The sequence below is a fragment of the Morone saxatilis genome, unplaced genomic scaffold, assembly GCF_004916995.1.
Source record: "Morone saxatilis isolate NCDOM2014 unplaced genomic scaffold, NCSU_SB_2.0 Contig1, whole genome shotgun sequence".
Lineage (NCBI taxonomy): Eukaryota > Metazoa > Chordata > Actinopteri > Moronidae > Morone > Morone saxatilis.
The window spans coordinates 11,347,316-11,368,500 of NW_023339651.1; the positions used below are offsets into that span (position 1 = coordinate 11,347,316).

The following is a 21,185-nucleotide window of genomic DNA, read 5'->3' on the forward strand; positions in this document are numbered from 1 at the left end:
AGTTGCTTTAGAATAGGAGGACAGTGGCCCACCCACTAAACTCCATATATGAGCTCCATAGGCTGCCATCAATCACTTAACTGTACAGCTATGGTATGTATTTGGATCTGGTACCAGCGTGATCTGATACTGCGTCTTCGGACATTAGTAGGCCTTCTAACTCACATGGTTAAATATGACCTAATTTTTTCTAATATGTGTCTATATCTGTGCCTTTTTTTAATATATTCTCTTTTTAATAGTCTGGGTGTTGATTTGATCTGATCCTAGATTCGACCACTACTCATCCGACCACTACTCATTTAAAATTAGAGAGAATTATTTGCAGATTATCAAAAAGGTTCAATCAAATGTGAAGAACGTCGCGAGCAGCAGAGCAGCCACTTCGAGTATGGGCTTGAAGGTGAAAAGAGAGACAGAGGGAGAAAGAGACCAAGCTCTGTCAAACACCATAAAAACAAGACAGCTGTAGAGACTGAAATAGCGCTGCCTCTCCCCCCCACCATTCTCTTTCTCAGCCATTTTAACTCTTTCGAATATTCGACAGACTTCACCCTTCTTGGTCGGCTTTGCCCCCATACAACTGTTGGTCCTTTTTTTACCCACTCAATCATTGGCCTGCTTTGAAGTGAAAGTGGTTTGAAACTTAATTCACTGGTATATAGACAAATTTGAAAATGAAATGATCAGTGAACAGACTGTTCAATTGCAATTATTTTTTGTTGTTAAAAACAACTGCTTGTCAAATGCCTAATAATCCTGTTTATTGTTCTTTGATCAGGTAGGTCCTGATTTATAATAATTTCTTTGCATTTTATTTAGTGTAAAAATTTCGTGTACAGCTGTACTTTTAACTTCTATATATGTATACATATATTTTGGGGCTTTTTGCCTTTATTGGATAGGACAGCTGAAGATAGACAGGAAAGGAGGGGGAGAGAGGGGATGACATGCAGCAAAGGGCCAAAGGTCGGGTTCAAACCTATGTGTACTGCAGCACAAGCCTTGGTACATGTGTAACTCACCAGCTCTACCAGGTGAGATATCAAAACTTCTTTTGCTGAACAAAAAAAGGCTTTTGTAGAAAAGCGTGGCTTCAGATTTATTTCAGAAAAAATATTATTTAAGGTATCTGCACAGAAATTCAGGTATGAAATCAGCACTTATATAAAATTGGATTCATTCTGGGAACCGGACACAAGTCTTTGTTTGCGGTTCTAAATCATGGTGCCAGTATTAAACCATTTTATTTCATGTAACTATTTAATAAATTATTTCATTTGAGTGAAATAGTCAGGTTTTATCCCTTACTTTAACGATACCCAGCCTGACGGATTAGGATCTGTAGACTGGATGGAGTAAGTAGAGTAGATAAAGAGGTCACACTTACAGCTCAAAAGTTCACATGAAGAAATCACTCTGATAAAGAACAAAGATCAATAGAGCAGATCATAGATCGTTTATTGTTTGTATGGCACAATAAGTAAAAAAAGAAACAGCATGCTCTTAAACAAATATAAATATATGGAATATATCTTAACAATAATTGTGGTTCTGTTTACATAACAGCTTTGCAATGCAACCCCAGTTATTGAATCTATGTTTTAGACACCGTATACACTTGACATGTATCATCCAAAATCTATTAGGTTTTCTTCCTGAACAACTTCATCGTGTTGTCCCCTCTTTGACCAATCGGCAATCAGTTCCTTCACCTCTTTTCCAAAATCCTCATGCAATTTACAAAACTCCTCCTTGGGAAAACAGACCCCTGACCACTCCTCCAACGGCAGAGCAGGAGTGTTAATAGGCACCACATTTGCATTCCTCTTGGGCCAGAGTTTGGGTGATTTTTTACTGGCTGATTTGGGTGAAATGGTCAGAGCTTGAAGCATCTGATTGGAGCTCAGACCGGGCCCTGCTCCCACGCCTGGCGCTGGAAACGAGGAGAGCTGGGTTGAAATTTGTGCGCTCAAACAGGCGGCAGGATGTCCCACTTCTGCTGTGTTGAAATTTGGCATGATGAAAGTGTTGGCTGGTTCACTGGATAACTCGCCTAACGCATCTGAGGAAGAAAGAAACACATAATGAAGCAAACAGCTCAAGGTACACTGACAGAGAAGTGAAAGCTACTTACATAACACTCTTATGACCTCCTTTTGCAGTTTTGACGGTTCAGTGTCTTGCTTAAGGGCACTTGTTGACCGTAGGAGCCAGTATTCAAACAACCTGTCGTACCTGATCTATAGCTACCTCGGCTGTAGAGCGCTGAGAATGAAAGATTTAATCCTGACAAAAGCCATTGTCTGTATTGTTAAACTGCGAATCCGAGTCAGGGATCTCAAACTACATGCCCATGCAGGGGCCTTATTTGACCCATGAGACACACATTTTTTAATGTATCATAGAGCAACTATTATAGATAGCAAGGCTGCAAAATCAGAGGATAAAAATACAAAAACACTCTTGACTCACCCTGTCTCAAATGTCTCGTTCTAAACCTAAAAGTAAGGTTGAAATAATGGCAGACACCTGATAATTTTTTCATGAAGTTTAGACTGCTACCTGTCTCATTTCCACCCTAAAACAAGAGGAATTTGCACTTCCTGGAGTCAAAATTTGCATTAGATATTAAAATGAGGCCATTAATTACTTTCATTACATGTTATCACTGCATACCAGTATAAATACCCCTGCAATGAAACCAACCTTTGTGAAGTTTATCATGTTCACTCTTTGTTGACTCATCGGAGTAGAGTTAAAAACACCATTTACTTTACAATGTATTGCAATCAAATGAAGCAAAAACACAAGCTACACCTTGAAAAACTAATTTAAGAGTTGATATAACCCCTCTACAAACGTAGATCAGTACAAACTTGACTTATTGTGTTGACAACAACAAGTTTCTGCACATGCTGACAGTCAGATGTTACGAGATAATACTGTCTGCATACCATGTACCAGCATGTACATGGCGTCTGTAGACAGTGATTCGATGCCTCACACAGCTGCTCTTCAGAACAAAGGAAGCTCTCTTTTACCCATAAATTTAAAAAAAAGACACTCAGCCTTTCAGTCTCTCACCTCTGTACTTCTTCTCCAGGTCCATCACTAGCAGGGCCAGGTAGCTGTGGTTGGCCGACAGCAGGGCTTTGATCCAGCTCTCCTGACTGGCCTGGTCCTCGGCAGCAAACTTGTACGTCCTCAGTCCCGGGTCGCTCCACACCAGTGAGAAGGCGAACTGCTCCTCGGACTCGCACAGCTGGACGGTGCAGCCCTCCAGAACAATCACTCCTGTCAGGTCCCGGTCAGACGGCCGGTCCTTGTAGAAGAGGAGGTTCCCCTTCAACACGCACCAGCGCTTCTGATAGGAAGTCTTTATCTCACCCTGTGGACAATTTTGCCATCTGTGGTTTACTGACTCAGTGAGAAATAGCTCATTTACACCATTTCTGACACAACACCATTGGTGAACTACAAAAAGGGAAGTAGTAGTACAGGTTTCTATGAGCTTTGAAATTCAAATGACATTATTTTGAGTACAGCAGCGCTATTAAAGCCATTTATTATGTTTCCTTTTACTTATATTTGCCTGATTTAAATTCATTATAATGCTGTGATGTTTAAATATGAATTGTACTGTATGAAGCGCTTTGTATTCATTGTTTTGAAAGGTGCTGTACAAATAAAAGTGAATTATTATATAAACATATATGCATATACACACATATAGATATATACAAACATATGTTTGACAGGCAAAGTGGTTATTGGGTGTGCATAAATGACAATAAATGACTTTTGTTACACACTATAATAATAAAAAATAAAGTTATTTAAGTGTCTTACCTTCTTGTACAGGAACCCTTCTTTGTCTACAGGTGAGTTGCAAGATTCAAAATAGGTGACAACTTTTTCATCAAGCTTCATTTCAACATCACAGGCTGCTCAGAAGTCACCCTGCAACACAGACACAAATAAAAGCAATTGTTCCTCATTTATTAATGTTTAATGTTTGTGTGTTTGTGTGTTTATGGAGAACTAACACTGACACGGCTCAGCTCTGCAGGCCAAATAAATAAACGCACTTCCGCATTGCTCCAAATCCCGAATTTTAACTTCAACTTAAAAAACAGTCACAGTTTAAATCTCGTTTATTTACTGATGGAAACATGCCAAACCGGCCGCCATTAATAACTCGCCTACTGTTTTCATGGCGGTAAGTGAACGTCTCACCATTCGCCTTACCGTCTGCGTTTCTCGGTTTCTCAAGATTAAAAAATGACTGACTCGGTAATATCGGTTTCTATTTGCAACATGCCTACTTACACTCGAGAAATTGCGAGACCAGACAAAGTTCTCATTTCCACATGGTTCTTGTTTACTCACCTTTCTGAAGTGTGTAAGTGTGTTTCAGTTTCCTCCTGTGGGTGTGTGCTAATCACTTCCTGGTAAGGTGGGCAGCTCCACGTCAACAGCACTGACTGTACTGCAGCTGCATGCTCATCACACACACAGGGGACTTTATTCAGGCTACAGTGAACTGTTTTAATATGAAATGTATTCAAAAATAAGGATATATTTATGTGCATTAATTAGCTGTTATATAAGTATGCCTTACCTGTCAGACAAGGTGGAGCCAGACCTGCGTGGCCCTCAGAAGCACTTGTACCTGTATTAGTTGGTTGGGTTCATTTGATTAATTACACATTTGTTTGGAAAGCAAATCAAGTAAAATAATGCAGTTCTTGCATTATTTGGTCACTTAATGGATAGCAGAGGAGTCCACTGTCTGCACTGCCTGGTCTGATCAATAGGACCCATACTGACATGTGACATGTCATCCCACCCCATGGACACTGCACTTTACCTTAAAGTCTCCATATCTGACTCAGTTCCCTACATTAATGCACATTAATGTAAGTTGATATACATTTCATTGTCCTTTTTGTAGTTAATCTTTATAATTCTTGACTTTCTTCTCTGATTATGTTTGTTAAGCATCACAATACAAAGGTAAAGCCCATATTGTACTTTGTTATTGTACAAAGCATTTCATTTATGTTATAGGCCTATTATTTGTTATGGGGAACATGTGCAATATAAAGCATAAATGTTAACATTTGGTGTACTCTACCAGAGTTTAGTGTAAAGCTAATTTTCAGTACTGGCAGGTCTCGGGGTCCCTGGTCATATAAAGAGGCTGCTGTGTGCACTGTACTATACACAATGCACAGTGGTCAGTATTGGGCCCCCAAACAGGTTAAGGCACAGCAGGTTGACCACAGCTGGTGGGTAAATAAATACAGTAAAGCACCCTATATATACTGTATAATCTCAATTCATCTGGTATTTGAAGGAGCTGTGGTTTCTCGGATGCTACCGTGTGAACCACTGTCTCAGTAAAACGCTGTTGTTAGCTGTGGGTGTGTGTCCGTGGTGTGTATTGGTTACTCTGTATAAACATCTGGTGTGTAAGGTTAAGGTGCATGTGATCATTTCTCACACATGCAGTACTTATTGCTCAAGTCAAATTTAACTCAAGAGGTTAAATTAAGTTTACACACATTTATTTGTCATTACTTTTGTAACTAATTAGGCCATGACACAATACACCTGTGAATACTAAAACAAGCCTTTGTGTGTTAACAGATCCTCAGAAAAACACCAAAAACAACACTCACTGAGCCGTTTGTGGTGGTGATAAATTAATTTATTCTTGTGCAAACACTCTTTTCTTGGTTTCTATCCTAAATAACAAAATAAATCTGCGATAAATATATATCCAGCATACAGCAAGCTTCAATCAGTCTAGAAAATCAGGCAATTTTAATGACAATCATGCTTTTTAGATGTTTAAAAAGTTTCAATCATTGTCTTCAGCATTAACCTATTTAACATGAGAGCACTTATTCTGTATCACCAAAGGAAGTGTCACATTATATAACACACTGTAGTACGCTTAAAGGTCCAGAGTGTAGGATTGATTGGCATCTTGCGGTGTAGTTGCAGATTGCAGACAAGCGACCCCCTCCTTCTTTAGGTAAAAAATACTCTGAAAGGTACCAAAAACAGTTACTATTTTCAGGTGATTATACACCAACATATAATAAAATGTTAAATTCCACTTCTGCCAATAGATCCTCCTAAATGTTACACACTGGACATTTTAACCTGCTCTTTAGGCTCACTGGATAGAAATCTGTTTAGTCAATATCACGTTGTTAGGTAGAGATGCACCAATAATGAATAAGAAAATGTCTAAAAGTTTTCCTTCGATTTTATGACACATTACTGATAATGTTATGCATTTTAATAAAATGATTTTGACAGCTGGAGCTGCTGAATAAAATGGAGCACATAAAACTCTTTGTACTAATAAAAATGGCTCTGCCTTTACATCAGTGCATCTCTATCTGTAAAGCTTTCTTTGGTTCAGTGATGACCTTCTACGGGCCTGTCCCATCATGATCAGACAGACGAAACGACAGCGTCAGTAGCAACTGGCTACGTACAAGACGAAGAACAGCAAGAAACTCCTTGTAACAATGCCCAGTGAGTTGAACGACACTAGCCTTTAAATACGTTCTGTAGCAAAAGTTTCTTGCAAGTATTGTTTAAACTAAGGGCAAAAATGACCCCCGCAGACTCGCCACAACGTTTGCTGATTTGCATTGAGTCTATAATAATCACTGCTGCTCCCTCCAAACTTGCTGTAACTGTAAAATCTCTCCAATGTGAATCTTCTGGTGTCTTTTCAGATTCTCCCCCCGACTGAAGCTCTTTCCGCACTGGTTGCAGTAGTACGGTTTCTCCCCCGTGTGGACCCTCTTGTGTTTTTTTAGGTCTCCTGCCTGACTGAAACGCCTCCCACACTGTACGCAGCCGTACGGCTTCTCTCCTGTGTGACATCGCTGGTGGATCCTCAAGTTCCCGACCCTGCTGAACGTCTTTCCACACACCACACACGAGTGCGAGTCGTCTCTCCTGAAGTGCTCCATCCTGATTTTCCTCCCGTCGAACGCAGCCCTGTTGCTTTTTGCAAATCCATGCCTCCTAGGTATGGCGTGATTTGAGTGCACAAACACAAGTCCACAAGGTTCAGCACTAACTTGCGGCCTGGGCGTCTCAGCAGAGGTTTGACGAGAAGAGTTGCAGCTTAAATCCACACATCCACTATACTGTTCTTGAAGAGATGTCGGCTCTGGCTCTAGTTTGACCTCAGCCAGGTTTACCCTGAGCGAGGAGTCGGAGTGAGAGGTGCTCACATTGCTGGAAGAGACCGCGCCGATGTCCCTGTTTGCACTGTGTGACGTGTGGACTGTCTTAGCCTCCTCAATAATGTGTGTCACCTCCCCTGGTTGTGCTTGGCAGTGTTCTGTTGTTGGAAACAAGTCGCACTCAGCTTGTGATTCAGTGTTGTTGTAGTTCTCCTGTTCGTCCGATTCCTGCTTCACGTCACGGTCGAGTTCGTGGCAGATGTTTTGCTCTACGAGAGGAAGCTCTGAGCTCAAAGCGAGCGCCGAATCCTGCTCCTGATTCTGTGTGCCCTCATGTTCTTCAGGTAATGGATTACTTACGGGTAGAAGAACTGTGAAATTAATACCAAAAGAAAGACATGTTATACTTTTACTAAGTAACTAATGAATAACTTGACACTCCGCTTGGCATTGGATAGTAACATTATGATATAATGGTGATTGCCCCAAGAAAACTACCCTTGTTACCCACCTATGCTTTCTCTTGTTATCTTGTCCTGGAGCTCCTGCAGTCTTCTCCTCAGACTCTCGTTCTCTCTCTGCGTTCTGGCAGTTTTCTCCTGGTACTCAGACACGGTCTCCTTCACCACCCCGAGGACCTCCTGCACCGCTTCAGTCAGCAGCTTGGCCACACGAGCATTCAGACGTTCAAGTTTAGACATCCTGAAATAAAACGTCACTTAGTGTGAGAAAGGAGCTGCGGATGCATAACCCTCTGAACAGAGAGCAGCACGTATTAAACTGTTGCTGCATCATCATTAAGAGGAAATGTTTCACAAACACTGCTGTGCACAGAAATAGACTCAGGTGTTTGATAAAATGTCCATTTATCATCAGACTATGTGCCTCTTAGAAAGCCTGAGGAACTGACATTATTCAATGGAACAAGTTGCACTTAACAGCAAACTTTTGTTTTATGTTGATCCCGTTTTGGTCAGAGCTCTTTGGATCTTTTACACACTCTGGTTTGAGATTTTGATGGTACACTCACACAAGGGTAATCCTCGGTGGTTTGCCCCTTTATGATCTATGCTGCTGTACGTTATCGCAATGACAGCCTCGGGTCAGCGTTTCCACGGTAACGTTAATGTGATCTTTAAACGAGTGTTTATTTGGTATTAGCTCCGTAGCAACCATATTTCAAACATGTGTTTAATGTCACTTCTGCTGTACCTGCAATCTGAAGTTAGCGGATATACTGTAACGCTAGCTTACGTTAGCCACATTAGCTAACTCCGTTATCGCCTTCCCTTTAAACTTTCAGCGAACCCGCCATGCGGTTACTTCGTTAGCAACGAACTGATTAAGTTTCAGTCAACTTAATGGTTTGCAAACAGAGGGTGAAATGAGGAAACTAAATTACAAAGCACTACTCGAAGCGTAACAAAACAACTCGCAACCCCCGGAAGCAGAACCTGAATCACATCCTCCGTGATGTGTTTTTTCAAAATAAAAGTCCGGGTTTATTCCATGTATTAATTTTCGCTGCGTAGTGATGAAAACTGGGATTTAATAATAATATAATAAATACAGTTTAAAATATAATATATAACAGTGTAATACAATAATAATAATAATACATTTTGTTTATAGAGTGCTATTCGTGATACTTAAAGACACATAATTTAAAGTACATGAGTTCAAATGGTCATAGAAATGACACAAAAAAATATACAACACATACAAATTAATCACACTTTAAAAGCAGTACTGAAAGGGTTTTTATTAGGGATTTGAACATGGACAGATTGTTACAGACTCGGAACAGACTTGGCCTCATGGATAACTTAGTAATGTGCAAAAACAATGTTATTTCTTATATTAAATTGTGTTTCAGCATTACCCATTGTAGATCCAAGGAAAAAACAAAAATTTAAATCAGTAAACAGGAAGTAAAATACACATTTAACTGTAATATGGTGTGGTTTGTAACATGTTTATTAAGTTGGATACTCTTGTAGCTTTCACTTGTACGCATCCTGAAGTGCATACAATATTCCCATACATAAGCATATTAAGCCCCACAGACACAACAAAACAGAAAAACACACATACAAAGATTAACCATATAAATGTATACATAGCCTATGTATATGCAACATTAAATTACAAGAGTACACAGGGTTTCATGGTGGTAGCTGAATGACTGAGAAAGGCACGCACAGCTTCATCAAACAACTCATCCAGTCCATCCAGGCTCAATGAAGCACACTCAAGATATTTTACAGCCTTTATTTGCTTTGCCATGGTTGCTCCCTGCTGCTGGGTGACTGTGGTCTGATTTTGCGCTCTCAGTTTCTCCAGGACCTCTTCATCATCACGCAGGTCACTCTTAGTTCCCACAACAAGAATGGGCACTTTAGGGTAATGGCTTTTGACCTCTGGATGCCATTTGCGCTTTACATTCTCATAGGATTCTGGGCTAGCAATAGAGAAGCAGATGAGGAAGACACTGACTTGGCTGTAGCAGAGGAGGCGCAATCTGTCATATTCCTCACTGCTACCTGTGTCCTGAAGGTTCAGGCTGACAGTCTGGCCGTCTACATGAACCTGGGTGCTGTACGTGCCGTAGAAACATGGTGTGTACACCTTAGGAAAGATCTTGTTGATGTAGGTGTGGAGTAGGTAGGACTTTCCAACTCCCTTGTCTCCAACAACCACACACTTGACACTCTGCATTATGACGTCGCCTCACGACATTCTGAAACACAGAATTATTTTTGACTAACGAGCATGCAGACACAATATCAAAAAACTGAATAAATTGAAAACGTACTTGTCATAGGTGTTGTATCACAATCAGTGGGTCCCAAAGCTTGCCTGTGCGATCTTAAAAATCAATGAAGCAGGATGAGACATAATTATGTGGTTAAGTAGGCGGTCCTTTAGCATCAAGCTTACACATGTTACATGTTCAAGAGGAAAGGGAAGTAGTTGCTCGAAATTACTGGATTGCAAAATACCTTACCTAAGTGTTGGGAAAGATGTTTTGTCATCCCCTCTGAAAAGGAACATAATGAGGTGCTGCAATGTTATGGACAGGTACTTAGATAGACTCAACAGATGAATGGTGTCAATTCAACTCTATTTAAATGTGCCTGCATTTGTGGTGTTGATGTATTGGATAACAGCAGATTCTACACGTTTCTGACTCTGAAGTTCATGATACGAAGTCCAAATAATATTTGATGTCATGAGGTTGCTTTAATTGTATTATTCAATTCTTTAACTTCAAATGTGATATCACACACACCACCAATGTAATTAAATGTTGAGGGGTTGTGGAAGCTCAAAATAATGACACTCATGGGCCACAAGGAGGTGCTATATGAAAGGGTAAAAATACCCCATTTTCACAGTGTATAACTATACTTCTGCACACCACTGCTGCAACACTACAGCCTCAAAGGCCAGTCTGTGGGTTTGGGAGTTTAACATCCGTTTTTTTCAGCTCAGGACCCTCATCTGGTCTCTGTGGCAACCAGTTCACATCAAACTTGAGAGGGATTCATCATCTTATAATGCTTCCACTTTGTCCAAGACTTGAGTTATTTGTAAGGGATATGCCCAGTCTTGTTAAATAGTTCAGTTATGTATGATTTATGCACCATGCATGCTGATCGTTCAATGACTTATACAGTGAAGTTCTATCAAGCAGGCTACAATTTGCTCAGAGTTTTGTTGAGTTTTGTTGCGTTGTCTGGTTTTGTTTTGGGGGTTCAGACTTCGTAGGATCATTGTAAAGAAATACAGAACACTTTACCATAAAGAAGTACCAAATACATTTATTTGATTTTGAAAATTAATGTGGAGGTCCACACAGGAATCTCAGCAACGAACAACACAGTAAACAAAACTCTAAACATTTGACAAACAACAGCCGGGCAGGAACAGTGGGAATGTACTGTGTACTGTGTACTGGACTGTTCTTGATACTTGAAAGTGGACATGCAATCTACAATAAGATTCCTGTTTTAATAAAAGAAGGCACAATTACTTTTTCCCATATAAAACTCGTAAAGCTACATAATTTTTACATCAAGATTACAATACGCTCATCTGACCTCCACATAAATGCTCATAGAAGATAACATAGAAGCCATTTTCACTGTCCATCCCTGACTGTCAGTAACACGATATGTATAGAAACATCTGCATACATCTGCTGCACAATGTGCACAAAACACAGCAGCCTCACTGATGAGTTTGCTGGTGTTTCTTCATGTTACTTGAGTGACTAAAACTTTTGCCACAGTGGCTGCAGCCAAACGGCTTCTCTCCCGTGTGGTAGCGCAGATGCACTGTGAGGTATCCCGACTGGCTGAAGCGCTTCCCGCACACCGAGCAGCAGTACGGTTTCTCACCCGTGTGCACCCTGTTGTGTTTCTTGTAGTCGCCTGCGTGCCTGAAGGTGCGGCCACAGAGCGAGCAGCAGTAGTGTTTTCGGACGTTTCTCTGGAACGCTCTTGAGCCCGAGCCTCCTGCTTTTGTGTTTGTTTGAGCGCTGTGTTGTTTTTCTGCTCCAGTGCTGTCTGCATTGTTGTATATTTGAGATAACGGCTCTTCTGTGCCACTTTGGTCCAGACTGAAGGCAACCCCCGACTCACTGTAGAGTCCTGCATTGGCTTGAGGATGATCTGGGTTCAGTCTGTGTAAGGAAGTAGCGCTAGTACCAGCATCCTCATAGAAATAATTTGTAGTGTGCATGGCGTCTTCATCCGATGTTGGCTCTACTTTCATTTTATAGTTTCCAGAGATTGTGACAGCAGGGACGGGGTCTACATGGTTTGAATTTGGCACTATGAGTCCACTATTACTCTCCGTTTTAAGAGTTCTTGGATAGTTCAAGTTATCACCACCTAAATGTGGTCCTGTTGTAGCTCTCGGGGATATACAGGGGGTGGCTAATGATGAGATGGATGCTTCACAATCAAGGTCTTCAAGGGAATATGAGGGACTTATTACTGTATTGCCCTTATCAGAGGGGATGAGTTCAATGTCCTCTTCCAGCTCTTCTTTCTGTTTCTGATCCACGAGACGGAGCTCTGCATCTGCAGTCTGCTGGGCCGCAAGGGACATGTGTGGCATGATTCCTGCACGAGAACAAAGGCGGCAAAGCACAAAAAAAAAACAATCAACACATTTTATCAAACAGTTTCAACATTTATGGACACACGTACTATGTTGTCTTACCATTGCTTTCCAATTTTAACTTATCCTGGAGCTCCTGCAGCCTCCTCTTCAGACTCTGGTTCTCTCTCTGTGTTCTAGCAGTTTTCTCCTGGTACTCTGACACAGTCTCTTTCACCACCTCCAGAACCTCCTGCACAGCTTTAGACAGCAGCTTTTCCACTCGGGCGTTCAGACGCTCAATTTTGGACATCTTATTGACTGATAATAATAATAATAACAATAATGATAATAGTAATAATAGGTGATGACCAGTGTGTTTATTTCATAGATGTTTGCAGGCTGATTTGACTTTGCCCTTACAGATCTGTACCAACTATCAAATGATCATGTCTTAAGATAGTAGAGCCTACAAACATCACTGCAGAAACACAGATTAATATATAATATCCCCGCAATAGCAAACCATGGAATTAGAAAAATAAAAACAATGTAAAACAGACGGGCTCCTGAGTAGTATTATACTTATATACCAATTCTAAACTAAAGGAAAAGAGCATACCTTAAACTTCCCGTTAAATACTGTCTCGGTCTCTGATGAATCTCAGATTATCTAACGGTGATCCTGATGAAAACGCTCATTGTTTACAATATTCACACCTGCAATGTGCAGACTCGCAATTAGGCTGCAAACTCACTATCTGAGGACCATGCAGAGCATTTATCATACATAGGTAGAGCCTGTCCAGGAGATGAACGGAGTCCAATAATGGTTTGGTTAAATATCCCGATAGATGTGGGTATTGTGCATGTGCACGAAACAGCTTACCACCCATATCATCATCATCATCCTCTTCCTGGGTTTTAAAGGCAGCTGGTGTCCAGCGTGAGAGGCGCTGCTGCCATCTACTGGTGAGTCCGCAAACAGAGCCTTAAAACAGCCTGAGTAGGATTGATTTAAAAAAACAAAAAATCTACATTCATTCATTCCCTGCTGATCTTTTAATAGTCTTTCAGATGTATATGCTGTAGAGTCAGTAGAAATAACGTTTTCAAAGATTCCTCCCCCACCAATGGGTCCATCATCATCCTATCACTATTATTGGTGTTTATATAACCTGTCACTGATGGGGGAAATTCCTGATCGGGCTCACATGAACCTTGCACAGCACTCTACGGCTGCACAATTCATCAAATTATTATCGAAATTGAAGGGTAATTTCAAAATAACAGAGGCTGCCATCTGACAAAACAGTATCATAAAGTACTGTAGTGCTGCAGTGATGATCTGGCCTACAAATCTTGTTCTTCAGATGTAAGACAACATCATATTGTAGTATGTAAAAAAAAATGACTAAAGGATTGTTTTGTTTTTTTACCATAGTGTGACACTTTTTTACATTTCAAAAGTTCCTTCTACTAAAAACATATTCCACAAGTTTAGATTCTCTTTCCCTTTGTTTTATTTCACTTTGTAACTCATGAGGTAAATAACTCAGAGTATACCAAGCTAATAATAACTTGTTTAACAATACATCATGACTTGTCATTTCAGCAACGGATTGCATTTACACAAACATAAAAAGTGCTTTAAAGGTCCGATTACATGTTCAACCCTTTTCCCCTAAATATATATATTTTTTTTTTCAAATACAAGAAGCTGTTGTACAACTGTTACAAAATGGCAGAAGCAGTTCATACAAACTAAGTAGTAAACTTGGTACATTCACACATTAGGTCCTCGTCACCCAGCATATTAAAGTGAAAACGCGCTGTCCCTGAATGTAAACTGGCAGTCTTGTACTCATGGAGTCGTTTCCTCAAACAGACTGAGCAGGTTCTTTGGTTCAAAGTTGGGTCGGGGTACGGCCTCCTCCGTTCGGACCCAGTTGCGAGCACGTCGCTGGGATGAGCAGCGGCTGTGCGTGGAGTTTTCATTCACGGTGTCTGTGTGAAGCTCTGCGTGGATGGGGCTCGCACTGGGTGTCAGTTTGTGGCAGGAACCATTTGAGTGGATGCTGGAGGGCGTCTGTACTAACTTACAGGAGAACCAATCGCCCAGATTTGAGTGAGTGGGTGTGCTGGCAGGACTTTGATGATTGTGTGTCGGTGAACCTGGGAGAGGAGTCGATGTGCTTTCCATAGACAGTCTGGATTTGACCCTGTGGGGGAAATGGAAATAATAAGCAGGGGATTTGACAGGATTAAAACATTTAGCTCAAGGCAAAAGAAGTGTAGAAACAGTTATTTTCCATCGCTGTTGCTGGATGTTTGACATAACGTAAAAATGAAGCTATGAATTATATATACTATACACACAAGTAATCCAAATGTGTGCCTTTACAGTAAACACAATGATCCTCTACCTGTGTGAGAAGGTGGGGGAAAGCTCCGGGTTTGTGGAATTCAGCAGAAACACTGCGTCGTCCTCTGGGCTCCCCGAGTCAGCGTGCATGGCACTGAGGGGCAGGGTTAAATCCCTGTCCCAGCTGTCCTTGGGAGGAGTGCAGGGTACTGGCTTGGTCCAATGAGGGAGAAAGGACAAGTGAAGAGAGGACAAGAGCCTGCACCCAAAGCACACCACCAACTGCGAGAAAAACAAAGAAAAATATGATGTTTCAGATTTACATTACACATAAGACTGCAGGTCGTGGCCACATTAAATCTCTCTCTGCAAAGGCTACATGTTTAATACATTTAACTTTAATGTTTATTTGACACGTTACCTGGCAGAGGGAGACCAGTGTCAGCGTGGCCTCTGTGACCATAAGATAGATGCGTCTTTTCCAACTGTGCTTCCAAACAGACGGCAGGGCAAGAAGCTCAGAGACTGTGGGTCTCTGCGATGGTTCTGGGGCCAGCATCATCCGCAGCACTGTCTGAAGCTCAGTTGACAGGCCTGCGAACACAGATGGAAATAATGAAAACATAAGTCATTTGAATAAAGACAATGGGACAATATATGAGGGCTTAGAAGAATGTGGATCTTACCACTGGTAAACTCTGAGGGGAGGCTGCCTTTTCTCAGTTGTTGCCAGCCCTCTCCACCATTTGGAACCTCAATATTACAGGCAAGCTCCAGAATAGAAATACCCAAACTAAATGAAAACCGTTCAACAATATTTAGGCACCAATTTAAATCAGATCAATAATCATCAATTCAAATAATCATTGAATTTTCTCTTTTGTTGTTATTCTTCACCTGAAAACATCCGCAGCAGGTCCATACTCTCCACGGAGCAGCTCAGGGGCCATGTACCTGGGGTCTCCCTCCTGGGCATCCTCTTTCACCTTCCCCTCTACGGGCACTGCACTCGTTTGTTTGAGCTCAAGCAGCAGCCCGAAGTCCCCCAGCTTGAGACGTCCAGACTCAGTCATGAGGACATTAGCAGGCTTGAGGTCCAGGTGCACAAAACCATGGGAGTGCAAGTGCTGCAGTGCTGAGAGAAGGTCGCACAGGTAGGCCCACGCTGCAGGCTCATCTGTAACCGAAACTCAGTTAGTATGTCTGGGGAAATTGAGAAGTTTCTGGAGTAAGATGAACATACATTACATTATTATATATTTGAATAAATGTTGTCATCCCATCGGGACGGACCTGGGCCGGGAGGCTGGTTCTCAGCATGAAGCAGCAGGCTGGTGCTACACAGCTCTGTCTGAATGTACAGTCGGCCACACTCCTCCCAGGCTGCCACAAAATTCAGTATGTGAGGGTGGGGACACAGGCGCTCGTGGTTCCTGGCTTCCCTCACACTCCGGTTCCTCTCACTGTTGCCCCTGAAGCGATGAGCAGAGCGCTTGACTGCATACTGTAGTCCGTCCTCGTTGCTTTGCACCTAGAAAAGCACAGAAAAGGCTGAGGTCTTGTCTTCTGTTGGGGGGGATCTCCAAATAATAATCTTGTTGACAAAATAAGGCTTACAGAGACATCTAAATTTGTATTGCAAGCTTCCTCATTACAAAACCACAGCACAGATGTTCAAACAGTCAAGATTTTACGTAAATATTGCTGTTTTTCAAGTCTTTAACTTGAGTAGCTTGAGAATAATTCAGTATATGTATTATATTGCTTTAATATAAATGTACACAGAGACACACATTTTGTTTTGCTCACCTTGTAGACCTCTCCGAAGGATCCTCTTCCCAGCAGGCCCAGATTAGTGAAGCACTGACTGAAATAGGACTGTTGTTTGCTGGGATTGTACACCGAATTCGGAGGGGGAGACTTTCTGAGGGAGCAAGACAGGGGTGTCCAGGGGGATGGATGTTGGGGGAACATCCTGCTCAGAGGGGGACATCCTTTGGATGGTGGCAAAGGGGGCAGAGAATGGGAGAGCTGAGCAGGGGAAGAATAGGAGGAGTTGGACGTAGACGAGGAGGAAAAAGGGAGACGCCGCTTTTTGAGGGAGAAGGACTGCTCTGCGTGGGAGAAGTGGACCGGAAGAGGGAGAGACACCCTGGACGCCGTGGTTTCCACTGCCACTGACATTGTGTGACACGTTTTTCAGTTCCTTTCTGAGCTGCAACGTTAAAAAGAAAAGCTTTAAACACGATGATTTAATGACAGTTGATATGAATGTACCCGTGCCATTTTGTTTGCACTGCTCGTGCTCATATAATGTTCCTCTTTACTATCTACTGGTGCACAGAACCCTGCCAATTTAAGATTTTGAGGAAAGCAAAGACTTCATATTTAAACATATTATTAACATGTGCCATAAAAATCCGATCTACCAAGAGAGAATACAAATCTGTTCAGACACAAAATACATCTGTGTTCCTTACCTTAGTGAAATGAACTGAGTGGAGGGTCTCCTTTCCAGCTTGGTCACTCTCATTTGTCCCGATTAGACATCTAACATCTTGAACATCCTGCTTGACAGGTTGTTGTGATCTCAGTATCGATACGATCCTTTGATAATCAGCTCATTTTGTAGAACAGGTCTTCCCAGTCTGTGGAGATATCGTTCACAGACCTGTTGAATGCAATCACGTCAGTCTTACGTCCTTTAGTCACTTAGCTGAATCACCTACGGACAACGTTAACATTATTCCAAGCAGCAAGGTAGCCTTAATCCTTCTTTACCATCACTGACAAATGTCACCTCCAGAAAACAAATGTTAGCCAACGTTACCTGAGGGCGGACCCAGTCAACAACACGACAACAACACCTAGCTAGTTAACTTAGCTACCGTACAGTAAGTCAACGCACTGTAACTAACAGTTCGGCGTTATGTTTAGGTAGCAGAATTAAAGTAACGTTACCGCACAGACCATAAACCCAGCGCTGACAGCCGTGTTCAGAGCAGCGCTGCTCAAATAGTCCAAATCAAAAAATCTGCGTACACTTTCCAGCCACGCAACTGCCTCGCGCCAAAATTCCGAAGACGCTACGCAGTTGACGTAGCAGCCTCCGAGAATACGGAACGCGAGCGATATGAATTACGCAATATCCGCAAGCGGTGCAGTCTGGGGATCTGCTGCACAACACAGGGCTGGCGCAACTGGCGAGCTAGCTGACCACTTGAAATGGTAACTTTGTCATTATTATTATTACCGGTCGTGTTGGGAGACTGGCGCCGAGATACAACGCGGAATTAACGCTCAGGGTGTTGTTAGAAGTGTTAACGCCATAATAACTCGCGACACTCTCGGTTATGTGGGTGTTAATGTCAGTTTGTGTGCGCTAGGTCTGCTATGCTATGTTAGCTTCGCCTTCTCGTTTAGCTGTAAATGAGCGCTGGAGCTAGCGAGGTAACTTATCTCTGCTTGGCTAACCTTGGAAGTGACGTAACGCCAGGTACCTAACCCTGGTTAGACTAGTCAGGTGAGCTGAACGCGTTGCCATTGTCGTGGCGTTATTTTAGCTGACAGGCCTGATTTTGACTCTCAAAAATCTGGAGGCTAATTTGGCGTTAGCTCCAATGTACGTCTGCTTGTCACTGCTCACTGTTGCCAGTTTCTGAATCAAACAATGTAACGTTAGTACTGTTAATTCATATAAGAACTCCTGCTTTACACATCGGTACATAACCCACTACATTTCCTTAAAAGACTTGCTGGTTAGTGAGATGTAATAAACAGTTGTCAGATGGACACTTATACAGGACTTACATGGCCTTTTGAGGTGTTTTGTCACATATAAAGAGGGTTATTGCCAGTTAACCTGGTTGTAATGTACCTGAGCCCCAGCTATCCTGTTTGATCCCATTCTACTTTGAAAGGAGACCGTGTGAAAACCAACTCTCATTCTCTGCTTACTTTCCTTTTTTTTAGGACGTGTTCTTAATGATCCGGCGTCACAAGACCACAATCTTCACAGACGCCAAGGAGTCGACCACTGTCTATGAGCTGAAGCGCATTGTTGAAGGAATTCTTAAGAGAACACCTGAAGACCAGCGGCTTTACAAAGTGAGTTCAAGGCCGAGCATGCCAGTGACACTATATTAACCCTGGACAGCATCACATCTCTGTCTAGGTCCTTATTGACCGTGGTGGCGTCTAACTTAGTTTCGGCGACTAACATGTTCTTTGGAAATGTCTCACACGCTGTCTTGATATTAATCAAAGCAAATTCATACATTTTGAGGCCATTAGGGGATTCTGTGACCTTTTTTTTTTAACACTTTTGTTTCCCAGGATGACCAGTTGCTAGAGGACAGCAAAACTCTTGGTGACTGTGGATTCACCAACCAGACTGCCAGACCTCAAGCCCCAGCTACAGTTGGTCTGGCTTTCCGCATAAATGGTATGTTCATTTTACGTTACGTGGGAGCTTCTAGGATCAGGAATATATTGACTTTGATTTCCTGTCTTTCTGCTTTTCCGGGTGGAGAATTATTCTTTCTTTAGTCTTTAGTTGTGTTGTTTAGTTCAACTGTGTAATGTCAGTAATTATTTTCATTAATTGATCATTCGTACATTGTGCCAGTGAATCAGCATCAGGCAGCATGTACGCCTGCAGAGAAGTCAACTACTATAACTCATCCATTCTCTCCTCTGGGCGAAATAATGTCTACTATGTCTACTTCTGTCAGTGATTTTCTTACATTTTGCCGAATGCTCTCAAACTTTGTCCAGTGAACATGATTCAGCTATATTATAGTGGTTGGTAGTGCAGGGGCATTTTTTTGAGAAATTGGTATCGCTGTCCCATCAGCATTGGATTTGTTTGAGATTGCTGTAAAATCTTAAGAGTGGCCTAAAGCTATGAACAGCGTTGTTTTTAATTACATCATATGTGAGATTACAATGCACAAGACAACATCAGTGACAAATAAAGGGGAATATATCCCATTTTAAATTGCTTGACACAAATGTCTACAAATGAGATTTGAATTGGACTTTAAGCCATTTGTGAATGTAGTTGAACATGACAGACATTCATGGGATTCCTTTTGCACTTTTTTAAGAGTGTTTTTACCAGTTTTTGCTTTTAATATCCACCCAAAAAGACTTTCCAGTCAACATTCACTGCAGAAACTTGGTGACATGACTGATGCGGCCACATGCAACTCTGCTGTCACGATGGACCTAATGTCTCTGTGTCTCCTCTGCCCTCCAGATGAGATGTTCGAACAGCTGCACATCGAGGCCTTCTCCAGCCCCCCAGAACTCCCTGATGTGATGAAGCCTCAGGACTCTGGTAGCACTGCCAACGAACAGGCTGTGCAGTGATGACAGGGGAGAGGAAACGAGCAATGGAGAAAAGGATTGAAGTGGGTGTGTGTGGATTAACTGCAGTGGAGAAGTAGCGGGGTGGAGGATATGTAATATATTTTCAGTTGATGGATGGGGACGTTGTAGGTAACCAAGCCTATCCATGTTACCTTCATGCTATCATCCCAGCATCCCCCCCCTCCCCTCCCCAATTTGCTTCACAAATCATCTTTTTTAACTCTTTATGATTTCCACGTCACATGCAGCTCTGCTCCTTGACTTTGCTCTTAAGCACCAACTGGCTCAAGTTTTTTGAGTGAAGAAGTTGGTTTGGAAAAGTATGATTGTGTGTGCGCGTGTGTGAGTTATTATAATTATTATCATTAATATTTTGGAAAAGGTGAAGACGTAGTTGTGTGTCACAGTGTTCTAGAAATAACATGCATAGGTAAGGAGTCCGGTGTCTGAATCGGCAAACTGCATGAACAAGTACAAAACAAAGGCTTTATTTCCACAGAAAACAGATACACACACCTTCAACCAATACGTTTCCTTGGTCTGATTCTCCCAGATTTGTTGTACATTTCTGATTTGATTTCATACCAGGAATGAAAGTCTTTAAATAATAGCTATGTTACGTTTTTTGTCAATTTGTTTATCAGTATGTTTTACTTGTCAGTTCTTTTTTTTTTTGTATGTTTCATGCACTGAGACCAAAGGCAGGAACCTCTTTGACAACAGAGGGTTGTTTTTTTTTTTGGTCATACAGTATACACAGGAGGAGAGTTTTCTGGTGTTAAAACTGAAGTTTTGAAAATGCATACATCACCAACATCAATGTGGCACCTTCCCCTAATCACACAAACATAGCCTGTAACTGTGAGCTTGCTTAATTAAAAGTTTTTCCTGTTTTGTTTTTTACACTGCTGGCTGTTTTGGGTTTTTATTTTTAAACACGAGTTTGTGTCAACATTTAATAAAATGTTTAACTGATTATTGAGATGTCACAATAGGAAAACTACAGATGTTACAAACATTAACATTAACAACATTAATGATGGCTCTGTTCTATTTGTGTGTCCCAATAAGGAGCGACAGTAAGCCACCATGCCCAGTACCAGGACCCTGAAAAT

General features: G+C 41.7%; 6 protein-coding genes across 12 annotated transcripts; 1 reads left to right on the top strand and 5 right to left on the bottom strand.

Moving 5' to 3' along the window:
* Window positions 1-1,445: 1,445 nt before the first annotated feature.
* LOC118326160 (sesquipedalian-1-like) lies at window positions 1,446-4,472 on the bottom strand. 2 transcript variants are annotated; one of them, XM_035659092.1, is made up of 4 exons: window positions 4,393-4,472; window positions 3,853-3,963; window positions 3,088-3,391; window positions 1,446-2,065 (listed from the first exon to the last, which is right to left on the bottom strand). In XM_035659092.1, the coding sequence occupies exons 2-4, from the start codon at window positions 3,931-3,933 to the stop codon at window positions 1,632-1,634; spliced, it is 819 nt and encodes a 272-aa protein (XP_035514985.1). In that variant the 5' UTR covers window positions 3,934-3,963; window positions 4,393-4,472; the 3' UTR covers window positions 1,446-1,631. The 2 variants fall into 2 exon arrangements, with proteins under 2 accessions (XP_035514985.1, XP_035514994.1); XM_035659101.1 differs by having other exon boundaries at window positions 4,333-4,396.
* A 1,226-nt stretch (window positions 4,473-5,698) lies between these two features.
* Window positions 5,699-8,687, bottom strand: LOC118330148 (zinc finger and SCAN domain-containing protein 21-like). 2 transcript variants are annotated; one of them, XM_035664605.1, is made up of 3 exons: window positions 8,436-8,687; window positions 7,735-7,925; window positions 5,699-7,594 (listed from the first exon to the last, which is right to left on the bottom strand). In XM_035664605.1, the coding sequence occupies exons 2-3, from the start codon at window positions 7,922-7,924 to the stop codon at window positions 6,693-6,695; spliced, it is 1,092 nt and encodes a 363-aa protein (XP_035520498.1). In that variant the 5' UTR covers window position 7,925; window positions 8,436-8,687; the 3' UTR covers window positions 5,699-6,692. The 2 variants fall into 2 exon arrangements, with proteins under 2 accessions (XP_035520498.1, XP_035520489.1); XM_035664596.1 differs by having other exon boundaries at window positions 8,254-8,687.
* A 681-nt stretch (window positions 8,688-9,368) lies between these two features.
* LOC118330232 (rho-related GTP-binding protein RhoG-like) lies at window positions 9,369-10,051 on the bottom strand. Its single transcript, XM_035664709.1, has one exon. It carries the CDS (start codon window positions 9,939-9,941, stop codon window positions 9,369-9,371), a length of 573 nt encoding a protein of 190 aa, XP_035520602.1. The 5' UTR covers window positions 9,942-10,051.
* A 969-nt stretch (window positions 10,052-11,020) lies between these two features.
* On the bottom strand, window positions 11,021-13,229 carry LOC118330163 (zinc finger protein 8-like). Its single transcript, XM_035664615.1, has 3 exons — window positions 12,955-13,229; window positions 12,456-12,653; window positions 11,021-12,355 (listed from the first exon to the last, which is right to left on the bottom strand). The coding sequence occupies exons 2-3, from the start codon at window positions 12,643-12,645 to the stop codon at window positions 11,457-11,459; spliced, it is 1,089 nt and encodes a 362-aa protein (XP_035520508.1). The 5' UTR covers window positions 12,646-12,653; window positions 12,955-13,229; the 3' UTR covers window positions 11,021-11,456.
* Window positions 13,230-13,843: 614 nt separating this feature from the next.
* On the bottom strand, window positions 13,844-17,778 carry pkmyt1 (protein kinase, membrane associated tyrosine/threonine 1). Of its 5 annotated transcripts, none has more exons than XM_035664495.1 (9): window positions 17,659-17,778; window positions 17,178-17,345; window positions 16,507-16,912; window positions 15,991-16,228; window positions 15,595-15,874; window positions 15,384-15,490; window positions 15,119-15,291; window positions 14,759-14,979; window positions 13,844-14,554 (listed from the first exon to the last, which is right to left on the bottom strand). In XM_035664495.1, exons 3-9 carry the CDS (start codon window positions 16,879-16,881, stop codon window positions 14,197-14,199), a joined length of 1,752 nt encoding a protein of 583 aa, XP_035520388.1. In that variant the 5' UTR covers window positions 16,882-16,912; window positions 17,178-17,345; window positions 17,659-17,778; the 3' UTR covers window positions 13,844-14,196. The 5 variants fall into 5 exon arrangements, with proteins under 5 accessions (XP_035520388.1, XP_035520371.1, XP_035520379.1 ...); XM_035664478.1 differs by having other exon boundaries at window positions 17,178-17,368; window positions 17,668-17,775; XM_035664486.1 differs by having other exon boundaries at window positions 17,178-17,368; window positions 17,659-17,774.
* A 61-nt stretch (window positions 17,779-17,839) lies between these two features.
* On the top strand, window positions 17,840-20,975 carry LOC118330242 (elongin-B-like). The gene is made up of 4 exons (XM_035664721.1): window positions 17,840-17,925; window positions 18,670-18,804; window positions 19,033-19,141; window positions 19,958-20,975. Exons 1-4 carry the CDS (start codon window positions 17,923-17,925, stop codon window positions 20,068-20,070), a joined length of 360 nt encoding a protein of 119 aa, XP_035520614.1. The 5' UTR covers window positions 17,840-17,922; the 3' UTR covers window positions 20,071-20,975.
* Window positions 20,976-21,185: the final 210 nt, after the last annotated feature.

Coding starts and splice junctions, on each gene's coding strand:
- LOC118326160 (XM_035659092.1), bottom strand. CDS start 3,933: ATGAAGCTTGATGAAAAAGTTGTCACCTATTTTGAATCTTGCAACTCA. Junction 3,392..3,852: donor AAGGGTTCCTGTACAAGAAG/GTAAGACACTTA, acceptor AATTGTCCACAG/GGTGAGATAAAGACTTCCTA. Junction 2,066..3,087: donor CCTGGAGAAGAAGTACAGAG/GTGAGAGACTGA, acceptor TTTCTTCCTCAG/ATGCGTTAGGCGAGTTATCC.
- LOC118330148 (XM_035664605.1), bottom strand. CDS start 7,924: ATGTCTAAACTTGAACGTCTGAATGCTCGTGTGGCCAAGCTGCTGACT. Junction 7,595..7,734: donor GATAACAAGAGAAAGCATAG/GTGGGTAACAAG, acceptor TTAATTTCACAG/TTCTTCTACCCGTAAGTAAT.
- LOC118330232 (XM_035664709.1), bottom strand. CDS start 9,941: ATGCAGAGTGTCAAGTGTGTGGTTGTTGGAGACAAGGGAGTTGGAAAG.
- LOC118330163 (XM_035664615.1), bottom strand. CDS start 12,645: ATGTCCAAAATTGAGCGTCTGAACGCCCGAGTGGAAAAGCTGCTGTCT. Junction 12,356..12,455: donor GTTAAAATTGGAAAGCAATG/GTAAGACAACAT, acceptor GTTCTCGTGCAG/GAATCATGCCACACATGTCC.
- pkmyt1 (XM_035664495.1), bottom strand. CDS start 16,881: ATGTCAGTGGCAGTGGAAACCACGGCGTCCAGGGTGTCTCTCCCTCTT. Junction 15,292..15,383: donor CCCCTCAGAGTTTACCAGTG/GTAAGATCCACA, acceptor CTGTGTTCGCAG/GCCTGTCAACTGAGCTTCAG. Junction 14,555..14,758: donor TCCCCCACCTTCTCACACAG/GTAGAGGATCAT, acceptor TTTCCCCCACAG/GGTCAAATCCAGACTGTCTA.
- LOC118330242 (XM_035664721.1), top strand. Junction 18,805..19,032: donor AAGACCAGCGGCTTTACAAA/GTGAGTTCAAGG, acceptor TTTGTTTCCCAG/GATGACCAGTTGCTAGAGGA. Junction 19,142..19,957: donor TCTGGCTTTCCGCATAAATG/GTATGTTCATTT, acceptor TCTGCCCTCCAG/ATGAGATGTTCGAACAGCTG.